Source organism: Rhineura floridana, chromosome 11 (assembly GCF_030035675.1).
Source record: "Rhineura floridana isolate rRhiFlo1 chromosome 11, rRhiFlo1.hap2, whole genome shotgun sequence".
NCBI lineage: Eukaryota > Metazoa > Chordata > Lepidosauria > Squamata > Rhineuridae > Rhineura > Rhineura floridana.
This window is the reverse complement of record NC_084490.1, coordinates 54151773-54171330: the sequence shown is the minus strand read 5'-3', so window position 1 is coordinate 54171330 and position 19558 is coordinate 54151773. Positions and strand designations below refer to the sequence as shown.

The 19558-nt window shown below is 43.8% G+C and overlaps 1 protein-coding gene across 1 annotated transcript in view; it reads left to right on the top strand.

The window, feature by feature from the left end:
• ITGB3 (integrin subunit beta 3) overlaps nt 1-19558 on the top strand; it is a 63018-nt gene that overhangs the window by 14578 nt on the left and 28882 nt on the right. The window contains exons 3-4 of the mRNA XM_061590894.1: nt 16937-17126; nt 19234-19486. Coding sequence (XP_061446878.1) covers nt 16937-17126; nt 19234-19486 — 443 coding nt within the window. The remainder of the gene's footprint in view (nt 1-16936; nt 17127-19233; nt 19487-19558) is intronic.

The following is a 19558-nucleotide window of genomic DNA, read 5'->3' as shown; positions in this document are numbered from 1 at the left end:
GGAGATTCGACTTCCTCCTTTCGTTGGAATCGAACTCCAGCCGTGAGCAGAGCTTCGGCTGTGTTACCGCCGCTTACCACTCTGCGCCACGGAGGGTCATGACCTACCTTTAGGCAGGATGAAATGGCTGCCTTAGGCAGCTGATTTTGGATGTCATGAAAGGGCAGCAAATTGTGAGATGTTTAATGTATTTTTTTCCTCTGAGGGAATGATACTTGTGAAATTTTCTGCCTTGGGGGGCTAGCTGGGTACCCTTGACTTGAGGAGGGGGGATGCCATTTGCTATTCTGCCTCAGGCAGCAAATTGTCTTGGCCACCCTTGATATTTTGGTATTTGATGGTTGATATGCAGGAGTTCCTCAGCAGGCAAGTTGATATGGAAAGGGTTCCCTAAAGATGACAGAACATTCAAAAGTTGCTCTGCTTGCTGACTGGTTGACAGACGGATATAGGGCTTAGTCGATTAATTTTTAAAGAAAGGTGCAGGGGCTCGACTACACCTGGAATCTTTGCCAGCTACCCTGGAAGCTCAGTGCTTGAATCCAAGGCTGTAATTCTGTGCATAGTAGCTTAATTTAGAAGTGAGTCTCACTGAATTTGGAGAGACTTATGTAAAAGTAAATATGCAGGTTCCATACATGTGTGGGATGTCCTAATAGGGCAGTGAATAAATGTTGCACATTAATAAATAAAATGTAATTACTTCTTAATTCGATGTTTGACCAAGAGGCAGAATTCCCCATCTCCAATAAAGTTTCCATGTCTCTGGATTGAAGTTGACTTGATGTTTCAAGGGTATAGCCTTGCGGCAGACTGTAATTACTCAGTGGAATGGGAAATATACACTCTGCATATTGTTGGAAAACTAGAGTTTGGACAGGAGAAAGTTTAATGGCGCCAGAAGGACTGTTGGGGACTGCTTTAATGGAGATGGCAAGATTGGTATGTAAATTCTTAGTTGGGAAAGTGACAGAGAAATGGCCTGCAATAATGAAGAAGTAGCTGAGACTCTTCTGGAAGGTGAGAGCCACTTTGGCCCAGAAGCATCACTTTCTCCCTGTCACTCCTAGCTGCTGCTGATGCAATGTAGGAATCTGTGTGTGAAACAGCTGTGACTTCTGCCGTTGGCAAAAAACACTGAAAGATGGGAGTGGGCTTTTTTGTCACAATGTTATTTGTTAGTTATTCTATTTATTAGAATGATGCCTGCATGTTTAGCTGTATATCTCTTGTTCTACAAGTGCCAGAGATTTTTTTTAAAACTAAAGCTCATAGTTTGTCCCCCATGCTGTCTTTGGGCCAGTGTAACGTGTTCACCTGTATTCTATTCTTGGTGGACCTGGTGGGGAAAAAAATAGCAGTTTGAGACAGAGTCAAAGAAAAACACAGAAAGCTGACAGCAATTGGTATGTGTGCAGGCACGGTGGGAGCTGGCTGTTTTCCCTTGAAGATCGGGAGTAGTGGACTTTTCCTGTTGGAGTGTTTAAGCTCTGCCTCTGCCTGTGCACAACTTATATATTTTTAAATAAATGCAAGTATTACAAAAGGCCAATAAGCCTCCAGTGGCTTCCTTCCAAAGGAAACTAATCAGTGTGCTCCCTGGAGAACTAGGGTGAGCTTAACAATATGCTGAAGAATTTATTTATTTTCACATAATGCTAAACAGTGGTTTAAGACCAGCAACCTCTGTGCTGCAGGCTGAGTATGGTCCTCCAGGACTCTCTGTCTGGCCCTTAGGATTGTCCCCAGGCCCCCCTCTCTCCAGGCCATGCCCCCTCTCAGGCCAAGCCCTTCACCAGCCCTGCTCTGTGCTCTCCTTGGCTGTTTTTGCCTGGCTGCAGTGTGTCCTTGAACTGTGATAAGGCCTCTTGTTTCTCTGGATGGAGAGATGTGTGTAGAAACCTTTGACTTTTGTGTGGCTGCAATGCCCGTTGTACAAAGGTGTCATATATGTTTCTCCTTCTACAGTACTTTTGTCCCGGGCTCCACCCACTCTTTTGCCCCATGCTCCACCTTCCACTAGCATGTAGCCCCTGGAAGGCTGCCCAAGAGGAAAAGCAGCCCTTGGGCAGAGGGAGTTCCTCAACCTTGGTGTAGCTGCTTAAGTTTATAAGCACTATAGCCAGTTCCTAAACAAGGCAACGTCAAACCATGAGTTATGATACTGGCTTGTTTAACTAACCTGAGCTTGTTTTAAGCCACAGTCTATGGTGCATGCCGAATGCTAGGCCAGGTTTCTTTGAGACTGAAAGGAAATGCTGCAGAACTGGTTCTGGGAGAGGAGAGGAGCATGTGCACCTAAGGCTTCACCTAGGCTCCTCTTAGCTCATGCACGTAGTATTAAATCATGGATCAGATTATGTGCAAAGTGGACCGTTACTCATTTCACGTGTTCCAGAGGAGAGCCCATATACTGAAAGTAGCTCTTGTGGTACCAGTTTATTAGGCAACCCAAAGATCACTGATGAAAGAATGTTTTTAACTGTGTTTTAGAATGTTTTTAATTGTAATTGTGTTTTTGGAACGTTTAATTGTTTTTAATATGCTTTTCTTTTTCTTGTTAAATGGTTTTGTTTATGTTTGCTGACCTGGGTTGCTCTGGGAGGAAGGGCAGGATATAAATTCAATAAATAGTAATAACAAATAATGTTGCCCCCTGCACCTTTTAGAGCAGTCTCATGTGTAGATATTAGCAGGTGATAATACGTAACTATCATCAGGCCAAGAAAAACTTAAGCAGCTGGTTTTTGCAGATCAAGCTGCAATTAAAGGTGAAGTAGCAGAGCAGGCCTACTATCCATCCCCCCACAGAAGGCAATTGCATCTGGGGGTTTATTATTATTATTATTATTTATTAAATTTATATACCGCCCGACTAGCAATAGCTCTCTGGGCGGTGAACATAAAATAGCATAAAAATACAATGAATAACAAAATAATACTAAAATACAATCAACAATCCAATACAATAAACATTTTTAAAAGTAAATCAGTGTAACTTAAAATGCTTCAGAGAATAGGAAGGTTTTGACCTGGCGCCGGAAGGAGAGCAGAGTCGGCGCCAGGCGTACTTCCTCGGGGAGACTGTTCCATAGTTTGGGGGCCACCACTGAGAAGGCCCTAGATCTTGTCATCACCCTCCAGGCCTCCCTGTGAGTTGGAACCCGGAGGAGGGCCTTCGTAGCAGAACGTAGTGCACGGGCCGGTTCATATCGGAAGAGGCGTTCCGCAAGGTATTGTGGTCCCGCACCGTATAAGGCTTTATAGGTTAATACCAACACTTTGAATCTAGCCCAGAAACATATTGGCAACCAGTGCAAGCTGGCCAGAACAGGTGTTATATGCTCGGACCGCTTGGTCCTTGTCAGCAATCTGGCCGCCGCATTTTGCACTAGTTGTAGCTTCCGAACTGTCTTCAAAGGTAGCCCTACGTAAAGCGCATTACAGTAATCCAAACGTGAGGTTACCAGAGCATGTACCACTGATGTAAGGTCCTCTTTACTCAAATAGGGACGTAGCTGGGCTACCAACCGAAGTTGGTAAAACGTATTCCTAACCACCGAGGCTACTTGAGCCTCAAGTGAGAGGGAAGAGTCTAAAAAGACTCCCAGACTACAAACCCAGTCCTTTAGGGGGAGTGTAACCCCGTCCAGGACAGGGTATATATCCACCATCCAATCAGAGAACCCGTCCACCAACAGCATCTCAGTCTTGTCTGGATTGAGCTTCAGTTTGTTAACTCTCATCCAGTCCATTGTCGCGGCCAGGCAACGGTTCAGCAAATCAACAGCCTCACCTGAAGAAGATGAAAAGGAGAAGTAGAGCTGCCTGTCATCAGCATACTGATGACAACGCACTCCAAAACTCCTGATGACCTCTCCCAACGGCTTCATGTAGATATTAAAAAGCAGGGGGGACAAAACTGACCCCTGCGGGACCCCATATTGGAGAACCCGCGGTGTCGAGCAATGTTCCCCAAGCACTACCTTCTGGAGACGACCCGCCAAGTAGGAGCGGAACCACTGCCAAGCAGTACCTCCAACTCCCAACTCCGCGAGCCTCTCCAGAAGGATACCATGGTCGATGGTATCAAAAGCCGCTGAGAGATCAAGGAGAATCAACAGAGTTACACTCCCTCTGTCTCTTTCCCGACATAGGTCATCGTACAGGGCAACCAAGACTGTCTCGGTGCCAAAACCGGGCCTAAAACCCGATTGAAATGGATCTAGATATTCAGTTTCATCCAATAGCGCCTGGAGCTGGCCAGCAACCACCCGTTCCAAGACCTTGCCCAGGAATGGAACATTCGCCACTGGCCTGTAGCTGTTAAAATTGTCTGGGTCCAAGGAAGGCTTTTTCAGGAGTGGTCTCACCACTGCCTCTTTCAGACAGCCCGGGACCACTCCCTCTCGTAAAGAGGCATTTATCACTTCCTTGGCCCAGCTACCTGTTCCATTCCTGCTAGTTTTTATCAGCCAGGAGGGGCAAGGATCCAGTACCGAAGTGGTTGCATGTACCTGTCCAAGCACCTTGTCCACGTCCTCGAGTTGAACCAACTGAAGCTCATCCAACAAAACAGGACAATACTGTGCTCCGGACATCTCACTAGGATCTACTGCTATAACTTGAGAGTCTAGGTCCTGGCGGATACATGAGATCTTATTCTGGAAGTGATCGGCAAACTGATTACAGCGGGCTTCTGATGATTCCACCGTGTCCAGAGGGTTTGAATGGAGAAGCCCCCGGACAACTCGAAAGAGCTCCGCTGGGCGGCAAAGAGATGATTTAATAGTGGCAGCAAAATGATGTTTTTTAGCTGCCTTCACTGCTCCTACATAGAGCTTAGTCGAAGCACTAACCAGCGCATAATTGTATCCGTCGGGAGTTCGTCTCCATTTCCGCTCAAGCCGCCTCCTATCTTGCTTCATCGCTCTCAGCTCCGGAGTATACCATGGAGCTGTATGAGCTCTACACAGGAGAGGGCGTGCAGGAGCGATCGTGTTTACAGCCCGGGTCATCTCCGTATTCCACAGAGCAACCAGGGCTTCAGTAGGAGCGCCAGTCCTATCAGCCGGAAAATCCCCCAGAGCCCTTTGAAAACCTTCAGGATCCATTAGTCTCCGGGGGCGGACCATTTTAATAGGTCCCCCACCCTTGCAGAGGGAAGAGGCTACTGAAAGTCTAAACTTCAGCAAGCAGTGGTCTGTCCATGACAAAGGGAGTGTTGTAAAACTCCCCACATCCAGATCACTTTCCCCATGCTCAGTAGCAAAAACAAGGTCTAGAGTGTGCCCCGATACATGTGTTGGACCACTAACATATTGAGACAGCCCCATGGCTGTCATGGAAGCCATGAAGTCCTGAGCCGCGCCAGACAAAGTGGTCTCGGCCTGAATGTTGAAATCCCCCAGTACTATTAGTCTGGGGGACCTCAACAATATATCTGAGACCACTTCCGCCAGCTCAGTTAGGGAAGCCATTGGGCAGCAAGGTGAGCGGTACACCAAAAGGATTCCCAGCCTGTCCCTCTGGCCCAACACAAGGTGCAAACACTCCAGGCCAGTAACTGAATGAACATGGTGCTTGGTGAGTGAGATGGAACTCTTATAGATGACAGCAACCCCACCTCCCTGACCCTCAGATCTACCATGATGCTGAACCAAGTACCCCGGTGGGCAGAGCTGAGAGAGACCAACTGCTCCCTGCTCACCCACCCAGGTCTCGGTTATACATGCCAGATCGGCTGCCTCATCCACAATCAAATCGTGGACGAGGGAGGTTTTATTATATACCGATCTGGCATTTAATAACAGCAACTGGAGATCTGAGATTTGGCTGATAGGACTACCAACGACCTTGCGGGTGTGGGAAGGACCGGAACAAGGCACAGCCACAACATGTCTGGACCGCGTTCCCCTTACCTGGCACGTCCTTCTCACAGCGCCATACCTTCCTTTGCCCATCACTACGGTAATTGGGGCCCCCTCAAGTCTCCCCGCCTGATGGATAAAACTCTCTCCGAAGCACATAATACAACTAAAATATACAACAATTAAACGTATAAAAACAGCCATATATACAGCCATATATACAGCATATAAACATACACACTCACTCAGACATACATTCATATAATCAGGCACCCATTCATCTCAAATTGCATCAACACACCAACAAAAAAGAAAAAGAAAAGAAAGCAGCAGCAGAGCAGCAAGAGCAGCAGCCTCTCCTTCCCTTGGGCGATGGTTTCTTCCTCCTGCAGGCACTGGGTCTCCCAGGCCACCTCAGCCAGCCGGCTTATGTATCCCTCCAAAGAGGGACAGGTGGTAGAATAAGTCCTGGCTGGCTGGGTACCTGGGGCCTGGTCCTGCCAGGCAGAAGTCCCACAGGGAAGGGTGGTGGAGGTGGTGGTCCCACAGCAGCAGCAGCAGCACAGTAGCAACAGCAGCAGCCTCTCCTTCCCTTGGGCGATGGTTTCTTCCTCCTGCAGGCACTGGGTCTCCCAGGCCACCTCAGCCAGCCGGGTTTGGCCTTCTAGGCTCAAATTAAATGCTGTGCCTCACACTGTGGCTGAATTCTCACTAGGGTGATATTGCCTGGGCAATTACACTTCAGACTGCTGGGGGTAGGGTGGGGCTTGCATGACTGATTGCTCCTTCATACAGAATAAATAAATTCCTCCACAAAGAAAAGCAACAAGTCAGAGAAAAGGCAAGACATTCCTGGCATGCGGTTTTCTGTGGGCATGTATTTTTTTTATTCACATAGAAAAGCATCAAATCTTGTAAGGTCCCACCTGCAGTCTAAGGCATGTGCACTTTCCCAACCTCACTGAGAATTCTACGTATAATGAACATTTCCCACAAAAGGCCAGCTTTCCGTCTGTAGCAGGGCTGGCTAATCTGTGGCTCTCTCATATGTTGTTGGGCTCCAACTCCCATCATCCCTGACCATTGGCCGTGCTGGCTGGGGCTGATGGAAGCTGGAGTCTGACAACATCTGGAGGGCTACAAGTTAGCCCCCCCCCCGTTATACAGCTAGGGATGGGGTGGCTGGCATGTAATTAAATATAAGGGGTTAACTAGAAAACCGAGGACCCCACATAGATCTTGTCAGAGCAATTTGAGGTATTTGCCTCAGTTTTGTGTCTCGGGGCTTGGGCATATTACTGCTCGTCAGACATCCTGGCTGCTGATTACATGAGGAGATATTTGTGGGCGTGTGATGGCTAGACCACAAGGCACCGTGCCAGAAATACATGCCAGTTTTGTGTGTAATATGATGGGGAAACTAAACAAAAAAAATATGGCTAGCTCAGGCCAATACATCACCACTTCTTCCTTATCCCACAGCTGCCTCAGCGTTTCATCTTCCGTGTTCCTAGACAGCAGCTATGGCTACGGAGCAGTTTTGCTTACCTCTGACTAGCGTTTCCAAAAATGGCAATATTTTCCCTGCTGAGCCTCAAGGCTCTGTTTACTGAAGTGATGTAACAATTAGCGAAGGCGCTGTCTCCTGCCTCTTGCCAAAAGCTAGGTCCCTTTGGGTACAAAACTTGTTAGCGGAGCAACTTCCTAACATGTTGTCTTAATTTAGCAAATGAGTTTTTCCCCACTCTCTGGGGCTCCCTGTCCTCTAGTCTGCCTTATTTCAAAACACACCCTCCTTTTGTGTGTGTCTCTCTTCTGCACAGAGTTCGCCCATTTGCACATACTCTTCTAAACTCAGTATTTCATTGTGTGCTAAAGGTGGGTCTTTCCTTAAACAAAGAATAAGGTGGTGGCTGGCTCTCCCTGCTTTTTCCCAACCTTTGCTGTCCATTATAAATCAATTTCCTCTCATTGTTCAGCAGAAAGCTAGGGGAGCAAAAGATTTTGGACATAGCAATGGCATAATGTTGCTCAGCATTTCCTGACCTGCAGGGGTCATGACCCACAAGTGGGTTACAAAACCTGGGCAAGTGAGTTGTGGACTTCATAAGTAAACCCAAAATAATTATTGCTTGTAATCCTTAACTGGTATAATGAATATCTCTTACAACTTTTGTTTTGTTGGTATGTTATAAAAGCTGTGTTGTCACTTGTAACCAAACGTCAGACAGGCTTGAGTCTTACACTTTAATGCTTGGGAATTGCTCTCTGGTGGCAAACAAGACCTAAGGTCCCAAATGCATGTAACAATAAATCAATGGGTTGCCATACCAAGTAAATTTGGACTTGTGGGTCACCATACCGAAAAAGTTGGGAACTACTAATGTAGTTTGTAAGACTCAGTGTTTGGGGCCTGAAATCCGGAGACAGATGTCCTTCTGCATACGATAAAAATACAATATAAGAAATAAAAGTTGCAATAAAAATACAATTAAAAACCATAGTTTCCGTGCATAATGATTGCCGCAACATGCAGAAAAATAATTAATAATTATTTTAATAATTAAAATAATAATCCATCAAGACTATTGCCAATATTGGTCTGTGGGGGGAAGGTTTGGGAACCATTGACTTAGCATTTATATAGCATTCAAGGTATCTCACATACATGATCTTATTATAATCTTTACTATAACCCTGTTAAGACAGGGCAGTATTACCTATATATTAAACAGACAGGGATAATCGGGGTGGGGTAAGGCTGAGAGAGAGGCCTAACTGAAAGCCACATAGTGAATGAATGGTTGAGGCAAGATTTGAACAGCCACCCCGACCCCCACCCCCCGATTTTTAGTTCAGTTTATCCCTGTACTACATTGGACATTCACTCTCAAGCTATGGTTAATGCGAGCTGCGAACTGAGCTTCTGATACTCCCTTTCACACTTGGCATGGTTAAAAGCAGAAATGGTTTCCCCATCTTATCAATGTATGTTGATAAAGTTATCAGGAGTATAGGATTGGCTAACCATAGAAGAGAATTCTCGAGGTCGGCTACTGTAGAAGATTTTAAGGACAATCTGAGAGGGATAGTTGAGGGATTCCAGCAGACAATCGGAAGAAACAACAAAATTTATATATATAAACACAGAAGCAAGAACAACCTAATGTCCTCTGTCAGCACTAGGGATGGGGGGAAATATCTGCTAAATTAGACATTACAGAATTTTGACATAATCCGACAATCCACTATGTTTTTGGATTGGTGTTGATTTCTTGAGGTGGCTTGCGGCACATTTTTCTACAAAAAATCAGCTCCAAATTTTATGTTATTGTCTTCGTAATTTACTTTCCTCTAAGCTGATGCATTCTTAACTGCTGTCTAAGTGATAGTGATCGCCTTTACATCCATTAACCTCCCTCCATTTTTCTCTAGTTAATTCTCAGAAATGGCCAACAACCCATCCTTTTTTTCCCCTCCCGCCCATTAAATTGTAGTGCAGAGCAGACTTGGACAGGATTCCTACCCGCCCCCACTTTTGAATCTCTGCTGCCACTGTATGTGTGTGACTGATTGTGTTGTGTGTGAGTGAGTGACTTAGTTATAAATTCCCTAAAAAAAGAAGTTAAAATAAGCAGTGGTGGTCGTCTTTTCAACAGTAAAAATAAAAAATACTGCAAAACAACAGGACTAACGAAATGGTTGCAGCGGGGAGTTGTCTTTAAGCAGCACATCAGTTAGCCTGAGGCAAGAGACAGACTCAGTGGGCGATTATCTGCCTAATTAATATGTAAATAGAAAAAAAGGTGGAACAAGTGCCTACAGCATAAGCATTTCATTAGAAATTACGTTATTTTTTGCTTAAAAAAACACACCAGTGGATCAGCAGTGGCTAAAAGAAATGGGAACAAAAAAATGGTGGATCGGCACCAAAAGCCAGATTGTCAGAATTAAAATGGGTAGGAACCAGCTAGCAAACCCCATCCCTAGTCAGAACTCCTCAGAATAACACAGTACACGTATTCAAGTGATCATTCTCGGGTATTATCAAGTTGCAGTCTTTTCTAAGCAGCTGCTGATCGATGACTTGGCTTCTCTGATGCAGGTCTCCCAATTTGCCTGCTCCTCACTGCCATTTTGTCCAGTGCAGCCCACTCTCCTGTGGTTCACCCCCACTGTTCTTTTTCAATTGTCCCTTCCCCAATGTCCATCATTCTCTCCTTAGGCCACCATTGCATAGCAACTCCTACCCCAATATTCCAAGTTTCTAACATTGTCTTAACTTGGTCTTGGCTACACTTCTTAACATTCTTCTCAACAGTCAAAATTTCTATTATTCTGGGGATTCTTTTAGGACTGTCAACTGGTCAGAGTTCTTCCAGCCCAGCCAAGATTTCATCTTTCTTGTTATCAAAACACGAGGATGTAAAACTAGGGAGGGAAATGTGGTCAGTGTTTTAATGACACCCACACTTTCTATAAGATATGTGGTTTAACATTTTTTTTAAAAAAAAGATGGTGTCCATCAGAGGGACATCAGGGTACTCTATCTTTACACTGTTTTAAAAAAAATAACAAAAATTGCTCCTCATCAGAAGGGGCAGGCACTCCATACACTTTACCTTTAGAGGCTTTTTTAAAGCACCTCATTTTATTCAGCTCAGGAAAAAAGTACTCTGCAAATATAGCAAGGTGTCCTACTTGGAAGTGCTAACCAAATGTGGCAACCAGAGTCTCATTTGAACCCAGAATCTATTCCAGGAAAAATTAAAACATAAAGCCTGGGAGTTTTTCTGAGGAACCACAAAAATAACTTGAAGACTCATGTTAATCCTTTGTTTGCATACCATTTCCTCTGCCTTCCCATAGCTGCCCTGTTGCTGTATGATCACCCTTATTCCTTTTTTGGTTCTCTGTTTTTCCCTTGCAGTGTTCTTGCCCCCAGCATGCTGGAGGAAATGATAAGACTTTGAGGGCTGGCTGTTTTATTTTCCAGGCAGCTTGTGTAATTGGTGACACAGGATTGCACTGTATCGCCTTGGGGGATTTGGGGTTCCAAGAAAGCTAAATTTCATGGCTGTTTCTCAGAGGTTAATGGGGTGCAACAAGCCAGCCCAGTTTTTAAAAACTTACCAGAAAACATGACCACTAACCACATGTTCATAAGTGTTGTGGATTGCTCCTAATTTTGGAGTTCTGTTCTGTAATAACTGGAACACTTATTATGGACAGATTTTGTCCATATTTTTGTGTGTGAAGGCAGAATTGTGTGTGTGAACTTATTTCAGCCAATGCTGCCTTCAGTTTTAGGTAGATGTGTTTGAGAATTAAAAGGCTCCAGAAGCGGCAATATTTTTATACCCCCAAGGCTGGTTTACAAGTTTTATAAGAGTAAGTTATTTTCTGAAATACAGTGCACACAGTTGTTATTTGTTTTTTGTATGTGTTCTCGGTATATGTCTATCTACATACATTGGTTTTACACTAGTTTAGCTGTCATAGTTTCTCATAAAGAAACTGGCGCTCGTAGCTTAGTGAGAGTACTGAGAGTTGTCCAGTAGAGTCCCAGTGACCCTGCACAGTTATAGTTTCCTAAAGGGAGGAAATTGCTGTTTAACCAATTTAAAGCAGAAGTCCCATAAGGTCTTGTTGGGAGGACTTATTTCCCAGTAAACATGGATAGGATTAGGCGGCAAGTCTGGGATGCAGTAAATGGACATGCTGTGTACCATAGAGCTACAGGGACAAAGAGTCTTTAGAGACCTATTTTTCAAGTCCATATTTAATAAGTAAAATATTTTTTAAAGAGTGACTAGATATCCACAATTATTCTGTGGTCACAATAAGCCCTCAGTATCCTCCTTGTCTTGCCCACATGGTGAATTTGCCAGGTTTAAAGGTGGCAGCATGATGTAGTGGATTGAGTGTCACACTTCCTGGATCCAAATTCCTCTCAACCACAAAACTCACTGCGTAAGCTTCACCCTGTCACTCTTTCTCAACCTTATTTTACATCAAATGTAGGGGCATGCGTCGTCCCCAACCCATAATTTTTGCTGTTCTGATTGGAAATACGTTTGCTTCCCTCAAAATTCCTTGGATGCTTTTTCCAAATAGGGATCTCCAAATTCAGTGGCAGTTCTGTTTACAATGTTGAGAGGCTAAATTTGGATAGTCCTGTATATACTGCCCTTAACTCCTTGGAAGAAGAAGGGCTTCAACAGTGACATAATTTGAATAAATAAATTGAAATGAAATTAAAGCAGAAGTCTTCCCTTTGCTTCCAACCTCAATTCTTGTTATTTCCTTTTAAAAAAATCTTTAGTTTTATTTATTTATATTAAAATTTTATAAACTGCTTCCCCCTCAATACAAAAATGGATTTCAGGGTAGTAGACAAAGAAGTTAAAATTACAAGTATATTATAATACAACCCAAAAATATTATAAAATTAAGAGGAATAAAACCATTCAACCAGCTAAAATATATCCTAATAAAGTTATTAAGGGATGTAAATGGTAGTTCATCATTTCTAATTTTCTCACTAAGTCCCCTATTTTCCCCCTCTGGATCACTTCACGCTATAATCAATTGCACTGCTGCTACAGTCAGCTTCACACCTCCACCCACCCTGCTCAGCTTGCACTACATTTCTCTCTCTCTTTTTTTAGAAAAAACCACACACCAACAGGCTAATAACACTGGATTACACTTCAGAATTGTCCAACACTACTTAACTTTCCCTCCCCCAACAAAATGGGATATAACAACACTGGATGCATTGCAGGGCTGGCGTAACCCATTCTCTCTCATCCACAGCACCATCCTTTGTAGTATGGGTATAATTATGATGAACTTTATTTGTATTGGCATATTAATTTTTAAAAAATGTTTACAAACACAGAGGGGGCAGAAAATTCTTTTATATATATATGAAATAAGAATCGAGTTAGAAAGATCATGAACTCCTGTCTTTGCTGCTACTAATGGAGGGTGGTCCATTAGGGCACATAGGGCACTGCCCCACTAACTTCAGTCTACCCCCACTTACCTTGTTACTTATAACCAGCCAGAGGATTGCTTTACCTGTTGTTGACTCTGGCTCCACCTGTTGCTGGTCTGCCTGCCTTCTACCCAACCAGTCCCAGTCAGTGCCAACCACCGTACGAACATACATAGGAAGCTGCCATGTATTGAGTCAGACCATTGGTCCATGTAGCTCAGTATTGTCTATACTGACTAACAGCAGCTTTCCAGGATCTCAGATAGGATTCTCTACTTGCCCAATCTGGAGATGCTGGAGATTGAACCTGGGACCTTCTGCATGCAAGGCAGATGCTCAACCACTGCGCTACAGCCCTTCCCACTGGTTGCTACCTTTTGTTTTTAGGAAACATACTACTGCTCAATTGTTTTCTGTGGAGCATCAAGTACTTCTCCACCAAGGAAGATCAGTGTAAAAGGCTTTGAACAGTTCCTTCTCTAGAGTCTAGACAATGGATATTTTACCCTAGCCTTCTCTTTGGGTGTTTCAGATGGGTGCTTATTGTGGGATCAGTGCTCGTGTGAACGTTTTTTTGTAGTATCCACACAATGTTTGTTTATTTATTTATTATCTGATTTATAACCGGCCCTTCCTCCCAGCAGGAGCCCAGGTCGACAAACAGAAATGCTAAAAACACTTTAAAACATCATAAAAAGACCTTAAAATACATTAAAACAAAATGACGTTAAAACATTTTTTAAAAAAACTTTAAAAACATCTTGGCATCAAAAATGGTGATGACAAAAATGTTGTCATCAAAATGGTAGTCTGCATTCCTCCCCCCCCCCCGGAAATATCTGGTAAGTTTAAGAAAATCTGTTGCCAACAGCCACTTCACTATATCTCAACAAACTGTTTATAATATGAAGCCCTGTCTGGAAGCACCCTCTGTGTAATTTATTTATTTATTATTTGATTTATATGCCACCCTTCCTCCCAGCAGGAGCCCAGGGCGGCAAACAAAAGCACTAAAAACACTTTAAAACATCATAAAAACAGACTTTAAAATACATTAAAACAAAACATCTTTAAAAACTTTTTTTTAAAAAAAGCTTTCAAGACATCTTTAAAAACAGGTTAAAAGCATATTGTCTTAATTATTATTATTATTATTTATTATTTATTACATTTGTATACCGTCCCGTAGCCGAAGTTCTCTGGGCAGTTTACAACAATTAAAAACATTAAAAACAAATACACAAATTTAAAAACACTTAAAAAAAAACAATTAAAAAACACATGCTAAAATGCCTGGGAGAAGAAAGTCTTGACCTGGCGCTGAAAAGATAACAGTGTTGGCGCCAGGTGCACCTCGTCAGGCAGTTCATTCCATAATTTGGGGGCCACCACTGAGAAGGCCCTCTCCCTTATTGCCAGACTCCCAGCTTCCTTCAGAGTAGGCACCCGGAGGAGGGCCTTGGATGTTGAGCATAGTGTACGGGTGGGTTCGTATTGGGAGAGGCGTTCCATCAGGTATTGTGGTCCCAAGCCGTGTAAGGCTTTATAGGTTAAAACCAGCACTTTGAATCAAGCTCGGAAACATACAGGCAGCCAATGCAAGCGGGCCAGAATCGGTTTTATATGTTCGGACCATCTGGTCCCTGTTACCAATCTGGCTGCTGCATTTTGCACAAGCTGCAGTTTCCGAACTGTCTTCAAAGGCAGCCCCACATAGAGCGCATTGCAGTAATCTAACTTGGAGGTTACCAGAGCATGGACAACTGAAGCCAGGTTATCCCTGTCCAGATAGGGGCGTAGCTGAGCCACCAACTGAAGTTGGTAGAAGGCACTCCATGCCACCGAGGCTACCTGAGCCTCAAGCGACAGAGATGGTTCTAGGAGAACCCCTAAGCTACGAACCTGCTCCTTCAGGGGGAGTGCAACCCCATTCAGGACAGGTTGGACATCCAGTATCTGGTCAGAAGAACCACTCACTAGCAGCATCTCAGTCTTGTCTGGATTGAGCCTCAGTTTATTAGCCCTCATCCAGTCCATTGTTGCAACCAGACACTGGTTCAGCACATTGACAGCCTCACCTGATGAAGATGAAAAGGATAAAGAGAGCTGCTTGTCATCAGCATACTGATGGCAAAGCACTCCAAAACTCCAGATGACCGCACCCAACGGTTTCATGTAGATGTTGAACAGCATGGGGGAGCGAACTGACCATGTGGAACCCCATACTGGAGAGTCCAGGGTGCCGAGCAATGTTCCCCAAGCACCACCTTCTGGAGACGACCCGCCAAGTAGGAGCAGAACCACTGCCTTGCAGTCCCTCCCACTCCCAACTCAGCCAGTCTTCCCAGAAGGATACCATGGCTGATGGTATTGAAAGCCACTGAGAGATCAAGGAGAATCAACAGAGTCACACTCCCCCTGTCTCTCTCCCGACAGAGGTCATCATACAGGGCGACCAAGGCTGTTTCCATGCCAAAACCAGGCCTGAAACCCGACTGAAATGGATCCAGATAATCGGTCTCATCCAAGAGTGTCTGGAGCTGGCCTGCTACCACTCATTCAAGGACCTTGCCCAGGAATGGAACATTTGCCATCGGCCTATAATTATTAAGATTTTCTGGGTCCAGGGAGGGTCTCTTCAGGAGTGGTCTCACTACTGCCTCTTTCAAAGATTTAAAAGCATAATAAAGTGATTCCAACACAGAGGCAGACTGGGATAAGGTCTCAACTTAAAAGGCTTGTTGAAAGAGGAAGGTCTTCAATAGGCGCCAAAAAGATAACAGAGATGGCACCTGTCTAATATTTAAGGGTAGTGTTGAGCCTCCGCTCCCCCATGAGGGCCAGGGAGGGGAAGACATGAGTTTCAGGTTTCCCAGCTGTCAGAAGGTGCGGAGGACCCAGGAGTTGTTGAGTCTCAGCAAGACCTTGGGAGGGGGAGTGAGGTTGAGTCCGGGCCAGTTCCCACAGATGGTGTGGTCTCCAAAGAGGAGAGTGCGCCGCCCCCAGACAGGTCGGATGAGCTCTTGGAAGATGGTTCGGAGCGCGCGTTGACTCCCCCTTTACCAAGCGGCTCTCGGGATGCTTCAAGCGCGTCACTGCCCCATGACCTCGAGCTGGTTGCTAAGGAGATGGTTCTTTCAGACGAGCCGTTGGAAGTGCACCCCCCATCACCCTGCTCTCGACGCCGCGAGAAGCAGATGGGACAGAGGCAGGACTTGCAAAGGAGTCAGAGATTACGATCTAAAACTTTCCCTACTTAAGACTGCAGCTCTCTGGGTTGAGCTGCTGAGTCAACTTTCTTCATACATTGCAGAGCATGTCTAGAGTGCAGTTAGGGAATTCTAGTGAGCTAGCTTAGAGGTTTCTATGAAGCGCACTGCTTTTGATGTATCCATTACTTTAATAAAACAATATTTAATTGCACCTGCGTCTCAGCCTCGTGAATCCTGCTCTGAACAGGACAGGTAGGGAATTCCACAGGGTAGGTGCCGCCGCACTAGAGGTCCGTTTCCTATGTTGTACAGAACATCCTGATAAGATGGTATAAGATGGTAACTGGCTAGAACTGCTCTCCTAAGTGTCTATCACTGTATGATTTCATTCAAGAACACACACAAAGACAAGAGCAGGCAAGTTTATCACAAATAAAATGAAGATAATTTGGCCTGCATGCTTTGTCTCATACCTTGGGTCCTACATATACTAGCAACTTACTTTAGATTCTCTAAGTAAGCAATGTTTGCAGAAATTCATCTATTAGGGGAAAGTGTGTATCAAAATGAATATACTAGGGAGAATAACACACAAAAATGCATTCCATTAGGAGAAATTGCTTGCAAAAATATGTACATTCATCAAACTACATACAAAAATGTATTTAATAGGAGAAATTCTCACTAAAATGCTGGAGAATTTTCATGAGGATTTTATTTTTGAAAAAATCGCAAATTACTGTAGAAATGTGGAGAACCAAATTTAAGCTTGGAAAAATGAGAAACGGAGAGAACTGAAATTGACAGATCATTCCATCCCTACTTATGGTTAGTCTTTCTCCCTTCAACAGGACATGCCATCAGGATTTTCCCGCTGTGACTTGAGGGACAATCTCCTTAACAATGGCTGTTCAAATGACTTTATCGAGTATCCAATCAGCCACACTGAAATCCTGGAGGCCAGGCAGCTCAGTGACAAAGGATCAGGGAACGACATCACTCAAATGACCCCACAGAAGATTGAGCTCTACCTACGGCCAGGTGAAGTGAGATATACTATTTTATTATTATAGTTTTAGCATATTGGTATGCTGCATCATGTGCTATGAGTCATGATCTGCTGTACTTCCTTCCATACATAGATGGTAGAGATCAGCCATAGCACAGTGGATATAGCATATGTTTTGCTTGCAGAGGGTCTCAGGTTCATCCATGGCATCTCCACTTAAAATAATCTCAAGTAGAAAGACTGGGAATGGGGCCTCTACCGAAAACATTGGAGGGCTTCTTTGGTCAGAGTAGGCAGTGCTATGGTACATGGGCTGGAAGTCTGACACAGCACAAGGCAGTTTCATAGCTATGTTTACCTGAATATCAACTCTTATATTTTGAAGACTTTTAACTAAACTGAGTATCTACTGCTGCATTCAAGATGGACATAAGAAGAGCCCTGCTGGATCAGGGCCCTTATAGTCAAGCATATTGTTCTCACAGTGACCAACCATAGAGGACAGTACCATTGCTAAAACCAGTGGCCTATGGAAAGCATGCAAAAAGAACATGAGCACAACAAGACTTCTCCCAGTAACTGGTATTCAAAGGCATGCTGCCTCCTATACTGGAGGTAGTACATAACTATCATGGCTAGCAGCCATTGATAGATTTGTCCTCCCAGCATAAGGATGTACAAATGTGCCTCAGTCTGTTCTGACATTCATCTGTACTTTAATCTGGAATTTTCAATTCTACTGCAATTGGTTAATTTGGCACAAAGCTTTTTTCCATTTTATCATGTGCTGATGTGGAAATATACACATTATTTTATGTATATCATCACACATAACAGACATGCATATCTCAGCCATTAACAGATATTTACAAATCAATTACCTTTCCTCTGTGTTCCGTTTCAAATTTAATGAATTTCCAAAGGGTTGGCCCTGTTAGACTTTTTGCAGCAAAACAGCTAAAAATCATGTGGCTCCTTGAAGAAAAAGTTAATGAAGGGGCTAAGGGCCTATCACAAAGCTATCTATGGTTGCAATTCTAACAATGCCTTTTATTAGTAAGTCCCATTGAATTAAATGAGACTTACTCCCAGGGTAGTGAAGTTAGCTTGATTTTGCAGTTTAGTATAAACTTGTTTTCCTCCCTTGTTTCCGTCACCTAGGTATCAGGAGGGACAATTTAGCAACTTGTTGATATTTTGCTCTTTGTGTATGAATTATGGATTATACAAATTACTCTTTCACTCAGTGTAATGTTAACAAAACTTTGGGTGGAAAGAAGGAAAGTAATTGGGATTTGGCTAGGAATGGGGCAAGAACAAAGATTTAGGGGAACGATGAGTGCATGGATGGTCAAAAATGAGCAGTCAAATCCAGATTGTTCTCCCCACTTTAACAAAGAGGCTTGAACTTTAACTGAGGAACACAGATAAAGTTTGCAGGTAACAAAAGAGATCACTTCTTTCCATATGAAAGAACAATAACAAACAATGTATTCCATTGGTTTTTAAAATTCACAGTTGGAAGCAGATTAAGGCTGCAAACCTAACCCCATTTACCTGGGTGCAATCCCCATTGAATTCAGTGGAATTTACTTCTGAGTAAACATAGTTAGGGTTGCAGCCTTAGTTCATATAAGCCTGCTTCTAGCAATGAACTACTTACACAAAGTCAACTAGAATACTTCAGAAGAAAAGAAATGCAGCACCTGTCAAGACAGTGGCATATACATCAATGAATATGTAAATAACATACATCGCAAAGCAATTTATGTATCTATCTATAATGTGTGCCTGTTACAAAAAACTTTGTTATAGAGAACTAAGGCAAAAAGCCTTTATAGCAAGAGTCCATGCCAGGATGGGGGTCAAATTGGTGGACGGAAGGAAATCTGCTTGTCTATTTTCAACAGATTTCCCCATCCCTATCCCAGCATTTTGAGTTTTGGCCATCCGTATGCAGAGATTCTCATCATGGGAAAGAAGGTGGTGCACATGTGGATCAACTTATGTTGACCATGGGCCTATGTCAGTGTGATAAGGTTAATCAAACATGTCAAGAGAAGGAGGATGGGCTGGAGTCTGTCAGGGAACCTGGGTCTCTTTAGGTCCTCACTCTTTCTATGCATTTTAACATTTCAGATGACTCCCAAACATTTTCAGTACAAGTGCGCCAGGTGGAGGACTACCCTGTGGACATCTACTACCTAATGGACTTGTCTAATTCCATGAAAGATGACCTCCGTAACATCCAAAACCTTGGTACCAAGCTAGCCATGGAAATGCGCAAAGTGACCAGCAACTTGAGGATTGGCTTTGGAGCCTTCGTGGACAAACCCCTGCCTCCTTACATGTACATTTCCCCTCCAGAAGCCATCAAAAATCCATGCTATGAGTAAGTTCTCTGGGTAGAGAAAGTACTGTTGCTTGCTATGCAACCCACTGATAAAAGTTTGTAATGTGAAGT